The following is a 23,999-nucleotide window of genomic DNA, read 5'->3' as shown; positions in this document are numbered from 1 at the left end:
CACTTGCTGCAGATTGGCAACAAAAAATTTTGTGTTAACTAATTAATCATTCACTTAAATTGGGAAATAGTATCATTTCACTCAATCATGCTGATTATCGTGCGTATTGAATTTGCATTAAGCAAGATTTCCTGTATATATTTTCTTCTACTTATACTGTACTGTAATTACATTCAGTCTATATATATATATATATATATATATATATATATATATATATATAAAGATTGAATGACTAGAACCGAGAGAAATGAAAACAAAGTTTATTAGTACTACACAACTAGTTTCAGCTTGTATCAGCCTTCTTAAAACCTTATAAAAAGAAATAACCAGTAAACATGGAGGAAATAACTGTAAACATCACAGAAAGTTAGTGTATATATTTCAACGTTGAAATGTTGAAGTCAGCGTATTCAAAACTGTTCCCTCATCGGCTTCATTGTTAGGCATATGCATGCGTATAACATCTTGTGAACGTCAGTATTTGACCGCAGCAGAATGACAGTCCGAAAGGTTGTAGCTCAGGTTATTGTTCAGATGTACGGGGTTGAGAATGATTTCCTTAGATTCTATTATCTTCCTTTCTAATTCATCATGGCAATGGAAAATGTTATTAGACTTGTCCCATAGGACTGTATGGCTAGGGTTTTCTTCGTCAGAATTGGCCGAGAATAGAAAATGGCTAGACAAAGCACTGGCTCACGTTCTTTTGTAAGTGACATCTCTCTTGTGCACCTCAGCGTGTAACTCGATTGACTTCTCTGTTTGGCCATAGTAAGGTATGTCGCAGTTGCACCAGATCTGGTAAACACCAGGATATTTAAGATTATGATGACTAGGTTTCGGATGGCTCTCTAGGGAATAGGTTTTTGGAAGAGGAGTAAATAATGTATTTCTTAAGAACCTTGGCTAATTTGGGTGAGACAGAGCTTATGTATGGTATAGAAATATTACTTTTTACACCATTTGTCTCTTCATTACGACCAGGAGGATTAAATAGGAATTTTTTAGTAGTTTTTTGAGAATAGCCATTTTGTCGAAAAGTAGACCTGAGAAAATTGATTTCTTTATTAAGTTCTATCTGATCATCAAGAAGAGAGCGAGCACGATGTCCTAGAGTAGAAATTATTCCAAATTTTTGAGGAGGATAATGATCAGATTGACTGTGGAGATATCTGTTGGTGTGGGTAGGTTTCTTTTAGATTGAGATTTTAAGTTTCCGTGATGGTTGCAGTTATTTCCTCCATGTTTACTGGTTATTTCTTTTATAATGTACACCTGAAGAAGGCTGATACAAGCTGAAACTAGTTGTGTAGTACTAATAAACTTTGTTTTCATTTCTCTCAGTTCTAGTCATTTAATCTTTTTATTAAAATGTATAACAGCCGAGTAAATTAATCTTCATATATATATATAGAGAGAGAAAGAGAGAGAGCGAGAGAGGTAGTGCATGACTTACTTTTAATGGTATTAACAACACCAAACAATTTTATCAAAATATTTTTATTGACTGCTTATATTTCACCGAGTTTCAAATCGGCATCTTCAGAGCACAACATGGTGTGTATATGCAACAGTGAGTAAGTGAAACCATAGAATTATAATGGAGAAAAGATCTAAAGTCCTATTTTGGTGCCCTCTAATGTTGTTAAAACATTACAGGTATGTTGGAGTTGCTTTTAAGATAAGTCTCCCAAATTTTTGGCAAATTAATGCAACCACTAATAGCAACTCCCACATAGCTGTAATGTTTTTTATACCATTACAGGGTGCCAAAATAGGACTTTAGAACTTTTGTCTATTACAGATGTATTATTTCACTTACTCACTGTCGCATATACATGCTGTGTTGTGCTCTGATAATACTGATTTGAAATTCAGTGAATTTTAATAAGTCAATAAAACATCTTTTGATAAAATTGTTTGGTGGTGTTAATACTGTTAAAAATAAGTCATGAATAAGCATCAACTCCTAAGATTGATTGTTAGATTGGTCTAAGTAGTGGCCCTTCCCATTATACACATTCTAAAGAATGTTCTTTGCATTGAGATACTAAGGTAATTGATGTGAAGTCATTAGCCTCTATATACAAGTATCACATTTGCGAAGATACTTCATGCACAAACTTTGTTTGCATATGCTTGGATAAAGGGTTAAATTGAGAATATAATTTTTTGTCATCTTTATCAACATATATACAGGCTTAATGCAATTAATTAATCCATCAATTAATGCAAGCTAAGTGAAATCTCGTTAAGCGAATACAATAAACAATAGGAATAATTATAATTCATCCATCAGTTAGCATAAATTTGTAAAAAAAAAATTACAGCATAAGTTATATTAGAGGATAAAATAATCAAAGTTAATAAAAAGCAACTGCTTGAAATTTTTATTTAATATCTAAACATTTGATCGAGATACTTTTTTACAAAAATAAAAAAATTAAGTAAAGATGTTTTGAATTGTACTCAACTTTTTCATCTTGTCATGCGATTTGCGATAGCTGGCGATCGCTTTATCAAGATTTCGGTCAACTTCGAAGCTTCGTTCCATACCAGGATCAGCATCAAACAAAATTTCCTTAGCATACTCAATGCAATTTAAAACTAGCTCAAGTTCTTTTGCAGTTAGCTTCTTAGTGTAACATTCTCTTTTTGTTCTCACTTCTTACCTCCTTCTTCATATGCATGCTGTTCTTCTAGTTGAAGGAGATCATTCTTGCTTAAATGTTTTGAATGGGAATAATGCAAGTTTCTCACATCTTCATTATCCAGTTCATTAAATTCTAGTTCTTTTCCAATTGTGCTAATTTTTTCAATAATGTTAGATCTTGGATTTTGTGCACGATAAACTAACATAGGCTTGAGTTTAAAGTCGCCTTCTGCATTGCCTCATAATAAAAGCATAAGATGATCTTTAGATACTTTGTATTCTGGTTGAGATGATTCAGATTTAGCTAGAAAAGTTTTTGTTGGCATACGCTTCCAAAAGAGAGAAATTTCATTGATGATAATAATTGTCCTCCTGAATTATCCAACAATTCTTCGGGAAACTTGGCTGCAGAATCTTCATCAGCACTAGCAAATTCTCCAGTTATTCTTACGTTATGCAGTCCAGTTCAATTTTTAAAACAGTCAAACCATCCTAAATTCGCAGTGAAGCTTTCACATTCCTCTTGAAATTTGGTCTCTGTCAGTGAGGTAAAAACATTGAGAGCTTTTGCCTGAATATTCTCTATACTAAGAGGTATTCTTTTTTGGTTATAATCTTCAATTCAGAGTGATAGAAGATACTCCATCTCGATTATTAAATGGCTTTAATAATCTTTCTCGATTAGTAAATATTTCGGGTGATCTGCATGCTTAAAGAAGCAGTAGCAACTTTTCCTTGTTCTTTGTATTCTTTGCTCTTATTGAATATAGTCCAAACTGTAGACTTGCTGTATCCCAGGTCTTGCACAATCATTGTATTACTTATGCCACTTTCATGTCTCTTAATGATTTCCAACTTTTCCTCTTGCTGCAGATTGGCAACAAAAATTTTTGCATAACGTAAAAAATCACGTTAACTGATTAATCACTTGCTTAAAGTGGGAAATAGTATCATTTTACTCAATCATGCTAACTGATTATCGTGCATATCGTATTTGCATTAAGTGAGGTTTTCCTGTATAGTTTATTCACAATATGATACAATGTGAAAAGGGAAAAGAGATTTATATTAAAAATTAAATATTGCAAATTATGGTCTTCCAAGTCTCTCCATCTTGAGCTAACTGGTAGATGTCAGATGGAGTTTTGCAGTTCAGCCTACTGATGGTTTCACATATGTATTGCCATAATTCTTTGCATGGTCTTCCTCTACTGCATTTGCCATCTTCTGGTTTGTACAGGATGAGGAATTCCAAACTTCAGGATGTCTGAGTTGATGCCCAAGCCATCTAAGTTGTAGTTTTTTTTACTATACTGACAAGTGGTTCTTGCTTAGCCAGATTTAGCACAGCAGAGTTAGTGATGCGGTCCATCCAAGTGTATCCAAGGATCAGTCTGAGACATGTAGTTCCAAAGGAGTTAATTAGATCTGTAGTTTTTTTGGTGTTTATTGTCCATGTTTGAGAACCATACAAGAAGATGGATCTACTGGCTGCATGGTATAGTCTTAATTTTGTCTTTAATGATACTAATGACGATTTCCAGATGGGACGGAGTTTGTTATGGAAGACTAGAGCCAGCTGTTTACGTTTTCTGATATCATTTTCTGTATTGCTGATGTACGATCCAAGGTATTGAAAGTCCTTGACTCTTTCTAAGGGTTTATTATTGATATGAAGTATAAAGTTTTCACAACCTATTGAGAATACTTTGGACTTTTGGATGTTGACCTGCAGACCAATAAGTTTAGCTTGTGCCTCTAGTAGACTGTATATTGGGAAAAAAAAAAAAAATGTGTGTGTTGAAAATTAGTGTTAACATATTTCTTTTAACAGCAACCAAACCTTGGAGATTCAATGGCAAGCTTTGAAGAAAACACATTGATTCAGCCAGCGAGGCATGTGGTGAGGTTGTCTGCAAGGATAGAAAAATCTGAACTCCATGGACACAGGAAATTAAACAGGCAGTGAAGGAAAAGAAGAAAGCATATCAAAAGTTCCTAGCAAATAAATCAGCTTGTGCTCTTAGAGAATACAGAGACAAATGTAAGAAAGCTAAACACTGTGCAAAAACTAGCTAAACAAAAGTCATGGGAGGACTTTGGCAAGAACATAGAGAATAAACATCAAGAAGTGGTAAGATATTCTGGAGATTGTTGAAGAATCTTAGAAATGGAGGAAAGAGTGCTGTAAAAGGAGTTAGAGATAAAAGTGACATGAAAATGGGAGAAAAAGATATCCTTGAAGTATGGAGTAATTACTTCGAAAAATTGTTAAATAAAACAAGCAGTGATAGCACAGTGGTAAAAAACACTGACCAGGCATACAGTCAGGAATACATATCCATATTTGAAGTAGAAAAAGCCATCAAAGGCTAAAAATGTGGAAAGGCAGCAGGAATTGATGATATTCGACCAGAAATGCTGAAGTAGGTGGTATAAAAGTCTTACAGTGGCTGCACTGCATAGTTCAGAAAGCCTGGACAGAGGGACGAATTCCCGATGATTGGAGTAGAGCTCTCATAGTACCCATATATAAAAAGGGAAATAAAACTGAATGTGAGAATTACAGAGGTTTTCCCTACTGAGTGTTTCTGGCAAGATCTATGCAAGTATACTCGAGAAATGGTTGAGAAGAATTGCGAAAGAAAAGCTGGATTCAGGCCAAATAGAGGCTGTCAGGATCAGATCTTCACTTTACGACAAATAGTCGAGAAAGCATGGGAATATAACAAAGATCTGTATTTAAGTTTTGTCGATTTGGAAAAGGCATATGACAAGGTGCCAAGAGAGAAGCTATTCAGTACGCTACAGTTATATGGTGTCAATGGGGCATTATATCAAGTTTATTTGAGTTGTAAGTCAGCAGTTAGAATTGAAGGAAGTACAGGAAGATTGTTTAATGTTAAATCTGGTGTGAGACAAGGATGTACATTATCCCCTCTGTTATTCATTATCTATATGGATCACATTATGAAGGAAAGTGGTATTAAACATGATATCAAAATTCGAGATGTTAATGTCAGCTCTTTGCTTTATGCAGACGACGTTATACTTCTAAATAAATCCACTACAAGTCTGCAAGATTCTCTGACTAAATTAAATAACTGTTGTAATAGATATGGTATGAAGGTCAGCAATAAAAAGAGAAAGACAATGAAAATAAGTAGAATCGTTGAAAATGTCAACTGCGTTGTGAACGGAGAACCTGTGAAACAAGTAACATTTCAACTACTTAGGCACAATTTTTAGTGAAAATGGTAAATTAAATATGGAAATAGACAACAGAATCAAGTTGGTATGGTAGGAAGTCAATTGAATAAATTCGTATGGAATAAGAGAGAAATTAGTCGGAACACTAAATTAGCTTGTACTAACTATTATAATAACGAATAATTTACAAATTATTCTTTATTCGTAGAATTTTCACCTTAGTATCACAGGCATCATCAGTACAGGTACAAAGCTAATTAAACAATAACTGTTATATTCACAAAGTGCCACCTAAGTAGGCTAAGGTTAAATTTCCTAAATTTATTTATTATTTTTAAAAATTTTTTTAAAAATTATTTAAATTTAATTATTAAGTTAATTTTTAAATAATTATTTAATTATAATAATTTAACCCTTTAACGTACCAATTAAAAATCAGAAAGCGGTCATTTTTCTGCCAATTTTTTGGGCAAGTTTTGGGTGAGGATGATTTGCTGGATCAAATTCATCATTATTTTTCAAATAATGATGAATTTGTGCAAACGCAAACGAAATAACCGATACACGCCGTTAGCAACTTTTCTCGGCTGAAAGGAAATAGGCACAAGATTGTCTAGAGTCTATATTCAGTTTATCTAGATTCTATATTTGTCTAGAGTCTATATATGTGAAACCAAAATTCAAAATCAATTTTGGTGCAATAAACAAACGACGTGTCACAGACATCTTTGTGTGTTAAGGGGTTAAAAGGGGAAAAAAAAAATTTTTTTTTTTTTTTATTATTTATAAATATATGTATTTACAATTATATGTTAGGAAAGATTTGCTGCTTTATAAAGTACTATCTCCCACAAGGGAGAAAGACGTAGACCATCGGATCTGTTTAGGTTAGGGGAGTGAAGTAACGTTTCACATGTTTCTGTGTATAGCCGTTCCATTAGGAACCTACTTTTGTGAATGACTTTTGTCTTGTTCCACTTATCTCTGTCTGGTGTTGATGGCATGTTCTGCAATTCCAGACTGTTCGGGTTCAAGGTACTGGATGTATGACTGGTACTTCTAACCGTACCTGAGCAGATCTTCCTGTTTGTCTCAAATGTGATAATCCACACGAGCAGGGAATCTGGTAGACACCTGGATAGCTGAGATGTGGATTTTTTTTTCTTTAAATTATTATAATTGAATAATGAAATAATTGTTATTCAATAATTAAATAACTAAATAATTAAATTTAAATAATTTAAAAATAAATAAATAAATTTAGGAAATTTAACCTTAGCTACTTAGGTGACACTTTGTGAATATAACAGTTATTGTTTAATTAGCCTTGTACCTGTACTGATGATGCCTGTGATACTCAGATGAAAATTCTATGAATAAAGAATAATTTACGTGAGTTAATTCCATTATTATAATAGTTAGTAATATGTCTTCTCAAGGTATTTCCTTACTGAAACTAAATTAGCTCTATACAAGACAGTGTTCAAACCAGTTTTAACTTATGGATCTGAGAGCTGGGTCAGAAGTACGCAGGCTGTTCAATAAGTAATAAGACTATATTTATACAGAAAACAGATTACCTTTAATTGTCATCATTTACATGGTCTTTTTCGAAGTAACTTCCATGAGACGCGATGCATTTGTCCCAACGTTGCGTCCACTTCTTAAACACATGTGGAAGTCCGTTTTTTGAGAGTTCTTTCAAAACTGCCTCCGTAGCTTTTACACATGCTTTGTTGCTTTCGAAATGGCGGCCTCTTAGTGGTTTCTTGAACTGAGGAAACAGCCAGAAATTGCACGGTGCAAGATCAGGATTGTATGGAGGGTGTGGTAGGATATCTATGTTGTTCTTCTGCAAAACATCCACTACACAACCAGCATTATCGTGGTGCAATAAGAAGCCATTTTTCAGCAATGGACGCTTCCTTTTGACGTGCTTGATGATAATCACTGCTGTGTTGATCATTGTCTCTGTGATGGACGTTGAAGATCTTCGCTCATGTTTGAGATCTTTCACATTTTGCCTTCCTTCCTTAAAAGTTTTATGCCAGCGAAAAACACTTGCCCTCAACATTGCTTCATCGTGGAAAACTTCGCGTATCATGTTAAAAGTGTCCAATGCCGATTTTTGCAAACGTGCACAAAATTTAATCGCATAACGCTGTTCCAAGGACGCTTCCATTTCAAAGACTGGTCGCACCTCGTAGGCGCCCCATGAGCAGTTGCGTTTAGTCACGTGACACTCTGGCACATCAGCCCGTATATGCCATCTATCAACCTCTTTTGTTAATACATACAGCAATGTTTCTTTATTCCACAGAAATTAATATTCTGATGAGTGGTTTCGCCACAGTAAAATTAGTCTTATTACTTATTGAACAGCCCACGTAAAACACTTGACCAGAGACTAGAGACCGCAGTTATGAGATTCCTGAGAAAGATTAGAGGCGTGAACAGATGGCATCAATGGCAATATCATATTAAAAACGAGGATATTAGGAAAAAACTTGACATTGTCAGCATCCAGGAATGCGTTAGCAGAGCTAATCTCAGGTGGTATGGTCACTTAAACAGAATGGGCGAAGAAAGATTAGCAAAACAAGTGTTCTCTGCCAGGATGGCAGCAAAACGACCCAGAGGAAGACCAAGATATAGGTGGATTGATATGGTACAAAGTGCCTTAGACAATAGAAATATAAGATCTGATAATGTTGGAGTCTTGACAAGTAACAGACTGATTTGGAAGAAAATTGTAGATAGGAAGTTAGTAATGATGTAAATTTTTCATGTAGTGCTATCACATGCTGTACCTCTTTGAGGATACATGGCAGGAATTTGATGATTATGATATTTCTTTTAAATATATTTTCATTTACTTAGACAGCAATTACATTCATTATGGTTTCTTGTTGAATGCATACTGAATGTAATTTAATGTTTTCCAATTCAGTACACAAGCTACATTAACTGATACTGTTTCGGTTGGTTTCTTGAAGATGTTTTCCTTTACACAGAAATGTTTTTTTTCTTCCACTCCCATCCATGAAAGGTTGTAAATCTATAGTATATTAAATATGGGTAAAGAAGGCTTACGTGTTTGGCAGTTCGCAATTAGTTGAATTCTTCTTATGGTGCCATCTTCTACGAAGGTCAGCGATCATCTTGGTGAACAAACTGCGTTCTTGCGTTAATCTGAGCAGTTGTATGCTGCTCTTTCCTCTCCACGTTTTGATGTTGTCAAACCAAGATATTCTTTTTCTTCCTCTAGCTCCTTTGCCATCAATTCTTTCTACCAAAATAGTTTGTAGAAGTTGGTGATTTTTTTTAAAATAATAATTTTTTTATTCTTTTTTAAATATTTATTGTTTGAATGTTTTTTTATTTTTTTACATAATCCAGAAGTCTTGCTGTAAAGACCAAACATTGAACTTTTTCTAAGCTACTTCAGTCCACCAGTAAACAAGGCAGTGGTCTTACACAGTGTGATGAAATTCATCTCCACTTGTTTAAAGACAATTACTAACATCCATGGCCATGGTTAGATTTGAACCTGAGGTCTATTGTTTGGGGAGTAAGTTTACCATTTGGCTTGCAGGTATGTACAGCATAATACAGAATTGGTTTATGTTCTGTCTCACTGACATGTCCAAAGTTTGAAGAATTTTCAAAGAGGATGCCTAAAAATTTGAAGTGTTTTCACTTCATGTTTTCTGGAGTAGATGGTGACATGCAGTAAAAGGGGGAACTCACAAAAAAGGCATTATGTGTTGATGGTGGAAGAAGCTGTTACTGATCCATCAACCACAGCTGTGATGTAAATACTAGACACTCTTAAGAATTGAATCTGTGCTATAGGACTACTGCAACTGGAGATTCTGTGGCAGTTTTAGAAATAGTGTAAGAGAAGAAATATGAAAGACTACTAAGCCAAAAAACTTAGTACATAGATGCCTTCATACTGGATTTCTTTAATTTTAGTATTGTACATGTTCATTACTGATGAAATATCGATTTAAAAATGTCTTACATGTCATTGGACCACTTTGTAGACAGAATACAATGGTACTGTTTTTCATTAGTAGCTGTTTTTATGAGAAAAATGTATTTGCATTTTTGTTTTTTTTCTATCAATAAATGAAAAAAAATATGAAGACATTATTTATTATATAAATTTATTAATATATCATTTCATTAACAGATCACAAGGTACAAGTATATGCAAGATATTCATACTTCTAAGTTCATGTATGTATATGCAAAATATTCATTCTGCCAAGACATGCATCTTTGGCACTATGGTGATATGTGATTATTGGCTTTATATATTACTGGAACAGCCTTCACTGGATGATGGGCTGTCCCAGTAATATATAAAATTGATATCGTATATCTTACTTTAAAAAAAATCACTGTGGTTTCTGTTAATGATGTACTGGTTTCCAACATTTCACTAAATGAACTTGGTATTTGGCAGATGGGAGGGGATTGTTTTCCATACATTGTCTGTGTGTAGAATTCTGTAAGGTTATTTTCCACTAATGTGACCTTCTTGCAGAAAGAGCTTTCCCCACTATTTGGGGAGCATAGCTTTCAAAACGGAGAATCCCATTCTACTAGATTTCCTTTACATTTCCATAAAAAACATAAGAATACATTTTCTAATAACTGAAAATGTGACCTAATAAAAATGCCTCCAAGTGTTTTCTGAACTAATTTTAAAATGTATATTCCCGTGATGTAAGAGGGGATCTTAAACTTCCTATTATTTGTATCAAAAAGACAGCACCTTGGCAGACAGTCTATATAGCATTTAGAAGTGTGGAATTTTTTTATGTGACTCCTGGCCACAGAAGGTTGTACATTTGTGCTGTTATGGGGTGCTAAAGGGTCAAAGCTGTATAACTGAGAGGAGACCTCCACATAGCCTTTAAAGGAATGCGGAGAACTCACCAGGGCTTCTGACCTAATGTCCAATCCTCACCTTCTCGTGGTGCACTCTGTTGGATATCTACTTTGATACTGAACGAACGAGGATGGGCTGGCAATTTGGGATTTAGCCTACCAAATTGTATTCTTATTGATTAAACCAAAATAAAAAATGATGGTACAACATGACAAAATTTCATGCCGGCTGGGACGTCGCCCAGTTAAACAAGACCCCCATTGTTTTCGCCAGGGAACCAGGGCGAACAGCGAAAAGTCAGCTACTGGAACAAATCTGAAAACAAACCCCAACTCAACATCACCAGAGTTAAAGATCGGTACTATCAACATAAGAAGCCTGAATGGCAAAGAAATGGCGCTAGCTGAGGAATTAGATAAGTACCAGATCGACATAATAGAGGTGACTGAAACAAAAAAGACCAAAACTGGTGAGATCTTTCTGAGCAATAAATACAAAATGTTATATTCAGGCAATGACAATCAAGGAAAAGAAGGAGTAGCCATAGTATTCAACACAAAATACGAGGCTAATCTTCTTGAATGGCAGTCAGTCTCAAGTAGTGTAATGTAGGCAAATATGAGAATGGGGAACTGGACATTGAGACTTATTTGTGCCTATAGTCCCACAGAAGGTTCTACTAAGGTAGAAGTGGAGGAATTTTTTGACGCTTTAGAAAAAGCAACTGACACAATGAAAAAGGAAAAGTTGGTCCTTGTTGGGGATCTAAATAGCAGAGTAGGAAATGATTGTGAGACATACAAAAATATTTTGGAAAAATTTGGAGAAAAGAGCAAAGCTAATAATAATGGAATATACCTGTTGGATTTCTTCTCAGTACATGGACTGGTTATTACTAACACCATGTTCCAACATAAAAATGTGCACAAATTCACATGGAGAGAAGAGGCAAGGAATAAGAAAAGTCTCATTGACTATGTTATTGTTGATAGTGATGTTTTCTCCCTGGTGCAGGACACCAGAGTGTACAGAGGATTTGAAATTGGAAGTGATCACTATTTAGTCTTGAGCAGGATAAAATTGAATTTCATATTGAAAAGAATAACATGTAAGAAAGTTTTAAAGCGAATAAAAGTTGAGCAGCTCTCAGATGTGAACTGTAGACTAAAATACAGAAAGATTATTGAAAAGAAAATGAAAGAGTTTGAGAACAGGAATCAAACCTTGGAGATTCAGTGGCAAACTCTGAAGAAAACATTGATTGATTCTGCCAGAGAGGCATGTGGTGAGGTTGTGTGCAAGGATAAAAAAATCAGAACTCCCTGGTAGACACAGGAAGTTAAAGAGGCAGTGAAGAAAAAGAAGAAAGCATACCAAACGTTCCTGTCAAATAAGTCAGCTTGTGCTCTTAGAGAATATAGATACAAATGCAAGAATGCTAAACACTGTGTAAAACTAGCTAAACAAAAGTCATGGGAGGACTTTGGCAAGAATATAGAAAATAAATATCAAGAAGGTGGCAAAATATTCTGGAGGTTGTTGAAGAAGCTTAGGAATGGAGGAAAGAGTGCAGTAAAAGGAGTTAGAGATGATAAAGGTGACATGAAAACAGGAGAAAAAGATATCCTTGAAGTATGGAGTAATTACTTTGAAAAACTGCTAAATGAAACAAGCAGTGATGACAGCACACTGATAAAAAACACTGATCAGGCATGCAGTCAGGAATACATATCCATACTTGAAGTAGAAAAAAAGCCATCAAAGGCTTGAAATGTGGAAAGGCAGCAGGAGTAGATGATGTTCGACCAGAAATGCTGAAGTATGGTGGTTTAAAAGTCTTACAGTGGCTGCACTGCATAGTTCAGAAAGCCTGGACAGAGGGACGAATTCCCAATGATTGGAGTAGAGCTCTCATAGTACCCATATATAAAAAGGGAAATAAAACTGAATGTGAGAATTACAGAGGTATTTCCCTACTGAGTGTTCCTGGCAAGATCTATGCAAGTCGGTTGAGAAGAATTGTAGAAGAAAAGCTTGGTGAAGAACAAGCTGGATTCAGGCCAAATAGAGGCTGTCAGGATCAGATCCTCACTTACGACAAATAGTCGAGAAAGCATGGGAATATAACAAAGATCTGTATTTAAGTTTTGTCGATTTGGAAAAGGCATATGACAAGGTGCCAAGAGAGATGCTATTCAATATGCTGCAGTTATATGGTGTCAATGAGGCATTATATCAAGCAATACTTCGTCTTTATTTGAGTTGTAAGTCAGCAGTTAGAATTGCAGGAAGTACAGGAAGATGGTTTAATGTTAAATCTGGTGTGAGACAAGGATGTACATTATCCCCTCTGTTATTCATTATCTATTTGGATCACATTATGAATGAAAGTGGTATTAAACCTGATATGAAAATTGGAGATGTTAATGTCAGTTCTTTGCTTTATACGGATGATGTTAAACTTGTAAATAAATCCGCTACAAGTCTGCAAGATTCTCTGACTAAATTCAATTGCTGTTGTAATAGATATAGTATGAAGGTCAGCAATAAAAAGACAAAGACAATGAAAATAGGCAGAATCACTGAAAATGTCAACTGTGTTGTGAATGGAGAACCTGTGGAACAAGTACAACATTTCATCTACTTAGGCACGATTTTTACTGAAGATGGTAAATTAAATATAGAAATAGACAACAGAATCAGCAATGCTGGTATGGTGGGAAGTCAATTGAATAAATTCATATGGAATAAGAGAGAAATTAGTCGGAACACTAAATTAGCTGTATACAAGACAGTGTTCAAACCAGTTTTAACTTATGGATCTGAGAGCTGGGTCAGAAGTAAAACACTTGACCAAAGACTAGAGACTGCAGATATGAGAGTCCTGAGAAAGATTAGAGGCGTGAACAGATGGCATCAATGGCAATATCATATTAAAAATGAGGATATTGGGAAAGAACTTGACATTGTCAGCATCCAGGAATTCGTTAGCAGAGCTAATCTCAGATGGTATGGTCACTTAAATAGAATGGAAGAGGAAAGATTAGCAAAACAAGTGTTCTCTGCCAGGTTGGCAGGAAAACGACCCAGAGGAAGACTAAGATATAGGTGGATTGATACGGTACAAAGTGCCTTAAATGATAGAAATATAAGATCTGATAATGTTGGAGTCTTGACAAGTAACAGACTGATTTGGAGGAAAATTTTCGATAGGAAGTTAGTAATGATCTAATTTTTTCATGTAGTACTGTCATATCCTGTACATCCCTTGAGGGTACATGGCAGGAATTTGATGATGATGATGAAGGATGTTTATCAATTTTTGGAATTTTTTGCATTTTTTTTATTTATTTTTTTATATAGTCCAGAAACCTGTGCTAGAGACAAACATGGAACTTTTTCCAGCCATTTCAGGCCCCTAATATGTGGGATGGTGGTTTCATGCTGGGCATTGAACTTCATCTCCCACCTCAAGACAATCACATGAATCCTGCTGTGAGCATGGATGTAAGTCAACAGCCTGTTGGTTGTAGATCATATACGCTAACCACTTGGTCGAACCAGGCCAGACTTAACTTTGTGATGGATAGTGCTGTCTGTCAGTCATTTTGGAACTAATGACTACTTCATTGATTCACCCTGACTTTTTTTTTATTTTTTTTTATTTTTATTTTTTTTCTTTTTATTCACATATTGTGAGAAGTTAAAAATTTCTAATACAACAAAGCTTTGTGTGGATAATTGGTTAAGGACAACGAACAAGTCTATTAACAGTTTTTTTGAAAAGCTAGTGTGGATTGTATCCATTGGAGTAAACATCATAAGGAAGGCTGTTCCAAAGAATGGAGATAGATGGAATGAATAAAAATAATTGGTTTGATATATTAGGAAATCATATGTATTGATGTTGACCAGTTGTTGCTCATGTTCTTGCATTGTTGGAGGAAAGTGAATATTAGTGGACAGTTTTATGGAAAAGCCCATGAAAAAATGCCTATTAAAAATTAGTGCCTTTTTAATTTAAAAAACAAAAAGTATAATATAGAAACAGAGCATACATACCTATGAGGAAGGGACAACCTGTGGCTGATTGTACTCTCTACAATAAAGATTTCTTATAGAGAATTTGTATGCACAACCCCAAGTATGAGAACAACATTGTAAGGTTGATTTGGGATTATGAAGTGCTAGAAGTTGAGTAGGAGAGAAGCAATGGTTTGAATGAAAAGAACACCCATTTTATGGAGGCTGTGGCCTACTGTGGATGTAGAATGTTTGTGACAAGATAAGCTAGATAGGAAAATCAGTCTGAGAAGAGAAAACTGATCTCTTGACTGGAAATTAGAACATTATCAAAAGTGAAAGAGGTGTGACCTAGGATCTTTCTTCTGGGAGAAGGACTTCAATGTTTTTATAGCATTGAAGTTCACTAGATTATCTTCACCACACTTAAGAGAATGGCGAGGAGATCAATGTTCAAAACATTGGTTAGTTATGGAAGATCTTGATGATTGAATTATTTGAATATTACAGAAGAGGAATGGAAAGGGAGTGTACTGTCACTGACAGAAATGTGGATAGGATTTGCAATTATCAAGAGGTTATTGGTGTACAGGAGGGGAAGTGTGAGCAAGAGTGCAGAACCCTTAATACTCCAGAATTGATGAAGAAATCTGACGAGAAGATTTCCACCATGACATTCATTGAACAGCCAGAGAAAAAAATGACAATCTAATCACAAAAGGCAGGAGAGAGAGAGACCGTAAAATTGAAATGCCTTGGAAATATAAAGTTACTATTTGAGTTTCTCAAAATTTTTTCATGTCCTATGTTAATAGTGGGCAAAGTTAGCAAGAAGGTCTGCTGTAGAATGAGAATGTTGGAATCAGTTGATTAACTGATGGATTTTCAGTTAGAGAAGCTGGTTGATGACTCTCTCCATTTTAAATAGTACTGAAGTAAGGGTAATGGGACAGTAGTTTGACTGTCTTCTCTCCTTTTTTGGGGGATGGGGTGGGGCGGCATGCTGGATAATGCTTTCATCCATTCTGTTGGTTAGATACCAGATGAGTATGACAGCTTATATATAGGGAATACAGAATGTGTGCGAATTCTGGAGCACAACATTTTAGCATAACTGGAAGGATACCATCTGCACCAGAAGACCTATTAGTATATGAAGGCTATGGAGTATTGTTCTGATTTTCTTCTGTGGAAAGGTCTGAGGAGGGATAATGTGAGAAGTTCATGGAATAGTGGTAGGAAATTTGCTTTGGTTGTTTAAACAAGAATTGGAGGAAGACTCATGATAAGAGGTTTGCCTTATGTTTAAGAGATGTTGACATTTTTTCATAAGGATAAGAAAGTTAGCAGTGGCAACATGGACAATTTTGATCAGAAATAGCCTTGGTGAGGGATTAGAAAGCTTGACTGCAATTTCAGTAGTAGGGAGAAGCTTAGTGCACATTGCCTTTACAAAATCTGCTTTGGATTTTTTTTTTTTTTTTTCCCACTTGATTTGAGCTGTAGTGTAGGTTGGGTGTGAAGTAGTTTTATTCTTTCTTATCACTTCTTTTCTTCCAGTTTGAAAATTTTTCCACTTGGTTACAACATACTTAACAAGAAATTATATTCTTGTGTTAATCCTGTATCTAAGTATAAGTATTAATTAACCTCAAGACTAGACTACTTGAACATAAAAGCTATTGACCTCACATCAATTGCCTTAGTATCCTATAATACAAAAATATTATGGGGTCACTACCCACACCAGTTTTGACCTTCATTTCACTGTTTAGGTATTTAAACTGCATATGATCAACATTAAGAGATAACCATAAAATTTGGTATCAAACTTGATCATCTTTATTACTACCAAACTTACTTTATATAGTACTAGTATCAAAATTTGGTACTATTCTGCATTATGAACTGATAAATCACCTGTATAAAGTGACTTTCCAGGGCAAAATAGCTTGTATGCTACCAGCCAATGAAGTGGTCAGGGTCAGTATGAAAACAAAGTTTTATACAAAAAACAAAGGGGGGGGAGGGGATGTTAAAAATGCTTTTAATGGAAGATTTACTCTTGCACAAGTGTAGTTTAATAATACAGTAATCCCTCGATTAGTGCATTTTTGATTAATGCGTCATTTTTTTTCGATATCCAAATTCAATTAGTGCACCTCTAAAATTCGATTAGTGCACCTATATACATCTTCAAAATAAATGTTACAGATTTTAAAAATTTTCTATCTATACATTTTTATGTCTAACTATTTTAAAAAATCACTCACCAGAATGAAATAATTTAGTTACTGATTTAAAACATCTTACAAAGTTATTTTTAATGGCATACTACACTACTTCCACGTATACTATGTTCCAAATGTTTACCGCCAAAATTTATGTCGTCTGCTATAGTATGCCCACAGATTTGAGACCCTTCAACACTTCTGTGCATGTCACAAAAAGGAGAATCCATTCCGATAATAGGGTAATCAATCCATCTTCTGGGATGAGTTGTTTATTATTACCTGTCAGGAAAATTAACTTCTCTTTTATGATCATTTTAGTTTTTAAAGTGGTAACTATTTTGCTTGTATAACAGTTGGGATATTTTATCTATAAAGCATGTGATTTCGCGTGTTGGTGACCAATTTGTACGTCCTTCATTTGCTAAATTTAGATGCACAGCGGGAAGATCCCAAAGAATATGAAGAAAATTTAACCACTGATAGTCAGCCAAAAGAGATTTCACAGAAATAATTTGAAAATATTTTTCATACAATGGAAGTTTATAAGCAGCAATGCTTAGAGGCTGACCCTGATGAAGAGAGAAGCAGTCAAATTTGCAGAAGAGTAGAAGAGGCAATAGGGCCATACCGTCAGTTGTATGAAAAAAAAAAAAATGCCCGCCAAACTATGTTAGCTCAATTCTTTGTTAAGAAGCAGAATAATTAAATTTATATTCTGAATATGTTTTATTGTCTTTCAGCTTCATGGTTTTCCTTTAACTAGGCCCTGAGACATGCCTTAATTCTTTTATAAAAAAATTAAGGTTCAAAAAAGAAATTTGAGGAACGAATTATACATGTCCCCACAGGTTGTTGTATTCGATTAGTGTTCCTGTTTTAAAGAGCGCACTAATTAAGGGATTTCTATATCTGTAAACTTAGACATCATTAACTTCAAAGTAGATTTTATTATTATAATACAGTTAAATTATTTAAATGTAATTAAATTACTTTTCATTTCATTTGTTTAAACATTTAAATTATATACTTTTTTTTTTCTGATAGCAGTTTTCTTTTTATAGCAGCAGCATGAGAAGAATATGATGGCTACAGAGGAAAATTGGAGAGCAAAACTTGAAGATATCGAAATAAATTCACGGACTCAGTTGTCTAAAAAGGTTTTAATTTTTTACATGTGATCTCTTTAATATTTGTTGCACTTTTTTTGTTTAATTATACTTGAAATGATGCTAAGTATTTCAGCATATTTATTTGAACTGATTTCATATGACAATCACTTTAGTATTTAACAGTCTTCTTGCAGTGGATTGTGTTTAAATGTATATTTAGATTTAAGTGTTACTTTGAAATTCTATCATGTTTTATCATAATTTTAATTTGACATTGTTAGCAGAACTATTCTTAGGTAGCATGATCACTTAAATAGAATGGAAGAGGAAAGGTCACCAAGACATTATTTGTTTGCTATGATGGAAGGAAAAAGACATGCTGTTAGGAATCTCCTGGAAAGATTGGCGATTTTTGTTGATTTATTGAGTGTTAGATTTATTGGTGTATTTTTAGTATTGTAGTTTTTTAGTGTATTTATTGTACTACAGCATTTAATAATATAATTTAGAAATATTATTAGTGTTTTGAAAACTCTTCACAACAGGGCAATGTCTAAAGTTAAAGTTGTTGCTACTGAGGAGAACATTTGTCCTGATGAGCAACAGCTTTGCTGCAATGATGATAATTCATTCAAGTATAATCTGACATTGGAAATATTCCAATTAAAAGAAATTATTAGAAAATTGACCAGAGAATTAGAAAAAGTGGAAAAATGTTTAAAACTTAGATACGATAAGAAAAAGGATCTCAACAAGAAGAGGGAGGAAAGCACTGAACTTGGTAATCATAATATTAATAACAACAAGGTAAGCCAATTAAAATCTAAGAAAAAAGAGGTAATATGGTATGGTGATTCAATCTGAAAATTTGCACTTGCCAAGGGAGTCACTACTTCTAGTTTCCTGGGGGACATAGATATGACAAACATAATTAAAAAACAAAAAAGAAAAGAGATGGTAGTTCTGGTAGGAACTAATAATTTAAGTAGTGACCAATATAGTATGAGAGAAGATATGAAAGGTCTGTTGGAAGAAGTGAGAAAGAAATGTGTGAGAGATAGTAAAAATTGTAGATTTCATACCTAGATATGGCAGTACTGAGTTAAGGAGGGCAATCATAGCAAATGATTTAATGTACAGGTCGTGTAGAAGAAATGAATGCAAGTTTTTAGATGTCTGGGATGTGTTTGATGTCAGAAAAGACTTGTATAAGAGGAATAGACTGCACTTGAATTCATTTGGTATCAAGAGCCTGGAAAATTTACTTATTGGTATGAGACCTAATGCAGAGAGTCAGGGAAACTATATCATCAAGGGAGGAATGGGAAATATGCATGTGAAAGTTCACCTATGGTATGCAGACATGATAAAGATATGAATGCCTTCAAACATGGTTGTGTATCTGGTTAAGGGGTGGAAAAATATGCTTTGGGTTCAGATCTTTTGAGTATGTCTGGGGAGGGAAAAGAGAAAGTTCTACATCAACCCTAAATAGATTGCATATCTAATTATAAGAATAGTCTAGGTGGTAATTTGTCATGTCTGTACACAAATGTCAGGAGCATCAGAAAGAAAAAATTGAGTTCGTTGTTTTATTGAATATGATGTGGCCTAAGATTGTTGGCATTAGTGAAACCTGACTATTGGAATCAGATATGGTAACTAAGATCTAGTGTAATGGGCAGAGCCTCCTTATCCATTGGGCTAAATGGGCTATAGCCCAGGGGTGCCATTGATCCAAGGGCACTTAAGAACCAAGTAGCTTTTTTCTATTGTATGTATTTTTATAAATACAAATAAACTATCTTTATTATATTATAAATATTGTTGAATTAAATAAAAATGTGCAATGACGATATATTTAAAATAAATTTTTTTGCAATGAAAGTTATTTTATTAATTATATGTATTATTTAATTATTGCTCAGTCCAATGTGATTTAAGGCACCAAATTTTTTTAGCCCAGAGCGCTCAAACTTGTTAAGATAGCCCTGGTAATGGGTACACTATTTTTAGGAATGACAGAAGAGATAGGAGAGGTGGAGCGGGGGGGGAAGTACTACTAATGTTATCAGATGACTTAAATCCAGTTAGGGTAGAAATGCAAAAAAAGCAATGATGATAAGAATGTCCCATGTAGCAGTGAGTTTGAGTCTATCTGGTGTGAAGTGGAGGCTAACAAAATGAAATATATGGTGGGGTGTTGCTATAGACCTGGCGGTTCATTTGCAAGAGATGAAGAAATGCATCGTCGGTTTAGCCTTTATTGGTACTAAACAAGTGATCATTATGGGTGACTTTAATTATCCAAACATTGATTGGGTAGAAGAGAAATCATGATAAGAATGAAGAGGAATTTATTGAATTGTTGCAAGAACTTTCTCAAGCAGATGTGAAAGAAGGAACTCGAGGTCAGAGAGTGTTGGATTTGTTCATAACATCAGAAGGAGTCTCTGTTAAGAATATGACTATCTTACCACCAGTTGGTGACACCAGTTGATCATGCTGTGCTTTCCTGGGAAGTATCTAATTATATTGATGTTCCCAATAGAACAGGTTACAATATATTGAACTACAAAACTGGAAAATTATGATCAACTTAGGAGAATCCCAACAGATGTATGAAATGTGGGAAGTTTTGTATTAAAACTTTAAAATAAAAGTAAGGAGAAAACTGTAGCTGAAGTGGATAATAGAAAATGATAAGAAATAGAAAAAAAATGGTAGGAAACAGAGCAAAGGAAAAGGCAGGAGATTGTACATTGATGACAGAAGGCTGGAAATAGAAAAAATGGTAGGATAACTTGATAACAGAACACAATGGTAGGATAACTTGATAACTGAACACAATGGATAGACAAAACCCATACATAAAGCACAAAATCATAACACAGAGTACAAATGCCAACAAATATGGGATCCATATAAGAAACTAGAGGAGTATAAAATTATAAAAATAAATTCAGAAGTAATGTGTAAATTTTGAAATGTTAATGTTAGCTTGAATTAATGTCACTTACTTGAAATCTTCAAGTGCAAAACTTTTGGAATGAAAATTAATCTAAGCATAACTAAAACAATGAAATTAGTAAGAGATGAGGAAAAAGTTTCAATAAACTTAGAAACTCATATACTTGAACAAGTAAAGCAATTTACATATCTTGGCAGTCTCATTACTCACAATTTCCACAACACAGAAACAGTAAAATACAGACTTAACAAAAGATGGGCTAATATGAATAACTTAAACAAAATATGTAAAAACAACAGCATTTCAAAAAGCCTAAAATTAAAACTTCATAAAACCGTTATTATATCTATATATACATATGGAGCCAAGACAAAGAAACTCGATCAGAAATAAATATAGAGAATTTGAGAGCATTCAAAATGAAATGCTTAAGAAAAATAAACAAGACTCACTAGTCAGAACACAAAACAAATAAGTCAAAAATGAATTAAACTATGAAAAAGATACCATAGCTATAATTCTTAAATAGCAATTAAGATGATTTGGACATCTCCAGAGAATGTCCTTTCAAAGATTACCAAATATAGTCTTAAATGGAATCATTGGAGGAAGATGATCAACAGGCAGACCAGAAAGAACTTGACTAGTCTTTGAAAGGAAGGTAACAATTATTAATTTCAGAGAGATGACAGACATGGGCAGAGATTGAACCAGATGGAAAAGATTTATTCATAGAGGACTCAACCCATCATCTGATGGATGAGATAAAAGACTTGAAATCTTCTTAGTGAACTAAATATGTGTGATGTAGACCATTAAAATAAACAAAATAAATAACTTGTAAACATAAGCACTCAGTTAACTGTATAAAATTGGTCACAGCCAAATTACAAAGAGGGCACATCTGATGTACAGGTTGCCTGAATTAATTAACCAGAGCAGAGGTAGATAAGCAATTGACATAGCTGGCATGAAAATCAGCTTACTAATTGGACAGAGATCTAACTGTCCTTTAGGTCATTGTCCAGTTAGGAATCCCTGCATATTGGCAGACTAATGCAGTTTATCTGTTCATTACTTGTGTCCCTTCCCTCTTTCTAATTGGTAGTCTCTAATTATAAATTTGACTGACTGTTGAAAATTTCAGGTTATTTTTGATTTTAATCTACTGGCTGCACTTATTTACTTTGAACTAAATATGTGTGCATTAATTGCAATAATTTAGGTGACAGTAATAAGGTAAATGATATTAATCTAACATAGCATTTTAAAATTTAAACATTAATTCTGCATTTTGATTTTTATGATTTCATGTTCTTTAGGTCCTCTTTATTTGTCATCCTCGCAATTATTAGTTAGCAAACTATCCACAATTTTCTGCCTTTACCTCTTCTAAAATATCCCCACCAGTCCAATACAATGCATCCCATCTTTGCTTTGCTTCCCAAATTTTAAAATATTGCACTTTGCTACACATACCCGTCCCCCATTGGGGGGGGGGATGGTGTATGTGTGTTAAGGCTTCAAACGAAAAACCATGATTTGGCTGTGGCGCAAGCCTATGCAACTAATCTGGAGTCAGAATACTCTGCCTTCCTAGAGGAAGTGGATGCTGCTTTTGACAGGGTGGCAGACATGGAATCAGTCCTGCTAATGGATGACTTCAGTGCACATGTTGGAACAGATGACCAGATATGGAGGGGTGTGGTTGGGAGGAACGGCGCCCCTGACCTTAACACGAATGGGTTGAAATTATTGGACTTCTGCTGTACTAAACAGCTTGTCCATAATGAATACCTTCTTCCAGCACCGAGAAATTCATAAGCATACCTGGTACAGGGATACACTAGAACAAAGGTCTCTGATTGACTTCTTTATAGTCTCAGCAGACCTATTTTCATCAGTGTTGGACGTTTGTGTGAGAAAAGGGGCAGAACTGTCATCTGACCACTACCTTGTTGTGTGCACTGTACGGCTTCAGAAACCAGATGTTTCTGAAGATGTTTCCCGTGAAATGGGAGACATTGGAAAATGAGGCTGTGAGGAAGAATTTTGCAGATGACATTTCCTCCAGGTTCAAAGAGATTCCCAAGCATACTGCAGATGTTGAGGAGGAGTGGAAGCTGTTCAGAACAACTGTCACTGCCTCTGCACTCTCATGCTGTGACAGAAAGCGGCTCGGCGTGGCAATGGGCAGTGAGAAAAGGACACCTTGGTGGAACCAAAAAGTCCAAAAAACTGTCTGGGCAAAAAGGGAGTCCTACCTAACATGGCTTAGAGTCAGGTCACCTGAGATGCGTTTGCAGTATGCTGAGGCACGAAAAGCTGCTGCTGAGGCGGTAAAGACAGCAAAGCAGAAGGCTTGGGAATCCTTTGGAGAAAGATTAGACTCATCCTATGTAAATGTAAACAAAGTATTCTGGCAGACCATCCGCCGCTTTCGAGGGAGGAAATCGTGCACAGCAAGGGCAATTAAGGCCTCTGATGGTGCACTTTTAACTACCGAGAAGGATATCCTCCACAGATGGAGGGAATACTTTGAGAGCCTTCTTAACCCGGGTGGCCCAGCAGTTGTGGACATCCAAGAGGTGCAGATCGGGGCAATGACTAGTCTCACAGCAGAAGAGGTCCATTTAGCAATAAATGATGAAATTCGGCGCCCGAAATGATAAACGCCTTAAATCGAGATGGTGTTCTCTGTTGACTGAAGTGTGTCAGGCTGCTTAGATATCTGGGCGAGCACCAAAGCAATGGCAGACAGGCATAATAATACCAGTCTTTAAGAAGGGAGACCAGAAGGATTGCAGTAACTATCGTGGCATCTCTCTGCTCAGCCTGCCTGGGAAAGTGTATGCTAAGAGCTTGGAAAGACGGTGCAGGAGCATAGTTGAGG

At 35.0% G+C, this 23,999-nt stretch overlaps 1 protein-coding gene across 3 annotated transcripts in view; it reads left to right on the top strand.

Moving 5' to 3' along the window:
* The window catches only part of LOC150105258 (uncharacterized), a 560,407-nt gene that overhangs the window by 177,609 nt on the left and 358,799 nt on the right, over positions 1–23,999 (top strand). For all 3 annotated transcript variants that reach the window (XM_090394016.1, XM_090394015.1, XM_090394017.1), the window contains exon 11: positions 18,088–18,183. In XM_090394016.1, coding sequence (XP_090250142.1) covers positions 18,088–18,183 — 96 coding nt within the window. The remainder of the gene's footprint in view (positions 1–18,087; positions 18,184–23,999) is intronic.

This window comes from Typopeltis vanoorti, chromosome 6 (genome assembly GCF_054136105.1).
Source record: "Typopeltis vanoorti isolate ZY-2024b chromosome 6, IOZ_Tvanoo_1.0, whole genome shotgun sequence".
Taxonomy (NCBI): domain Eukaryota; kingdom Metazoa; phylum Arthropoda; class Arachnida; order Uropygi; family Thelyphonidae; genus Typopeltis; species Typopeltis vanoorti.
Note: the sequence above shows the minus strand (reverse complement) of the source record. Positions and strands in the feature narration are given on the sequence as shown.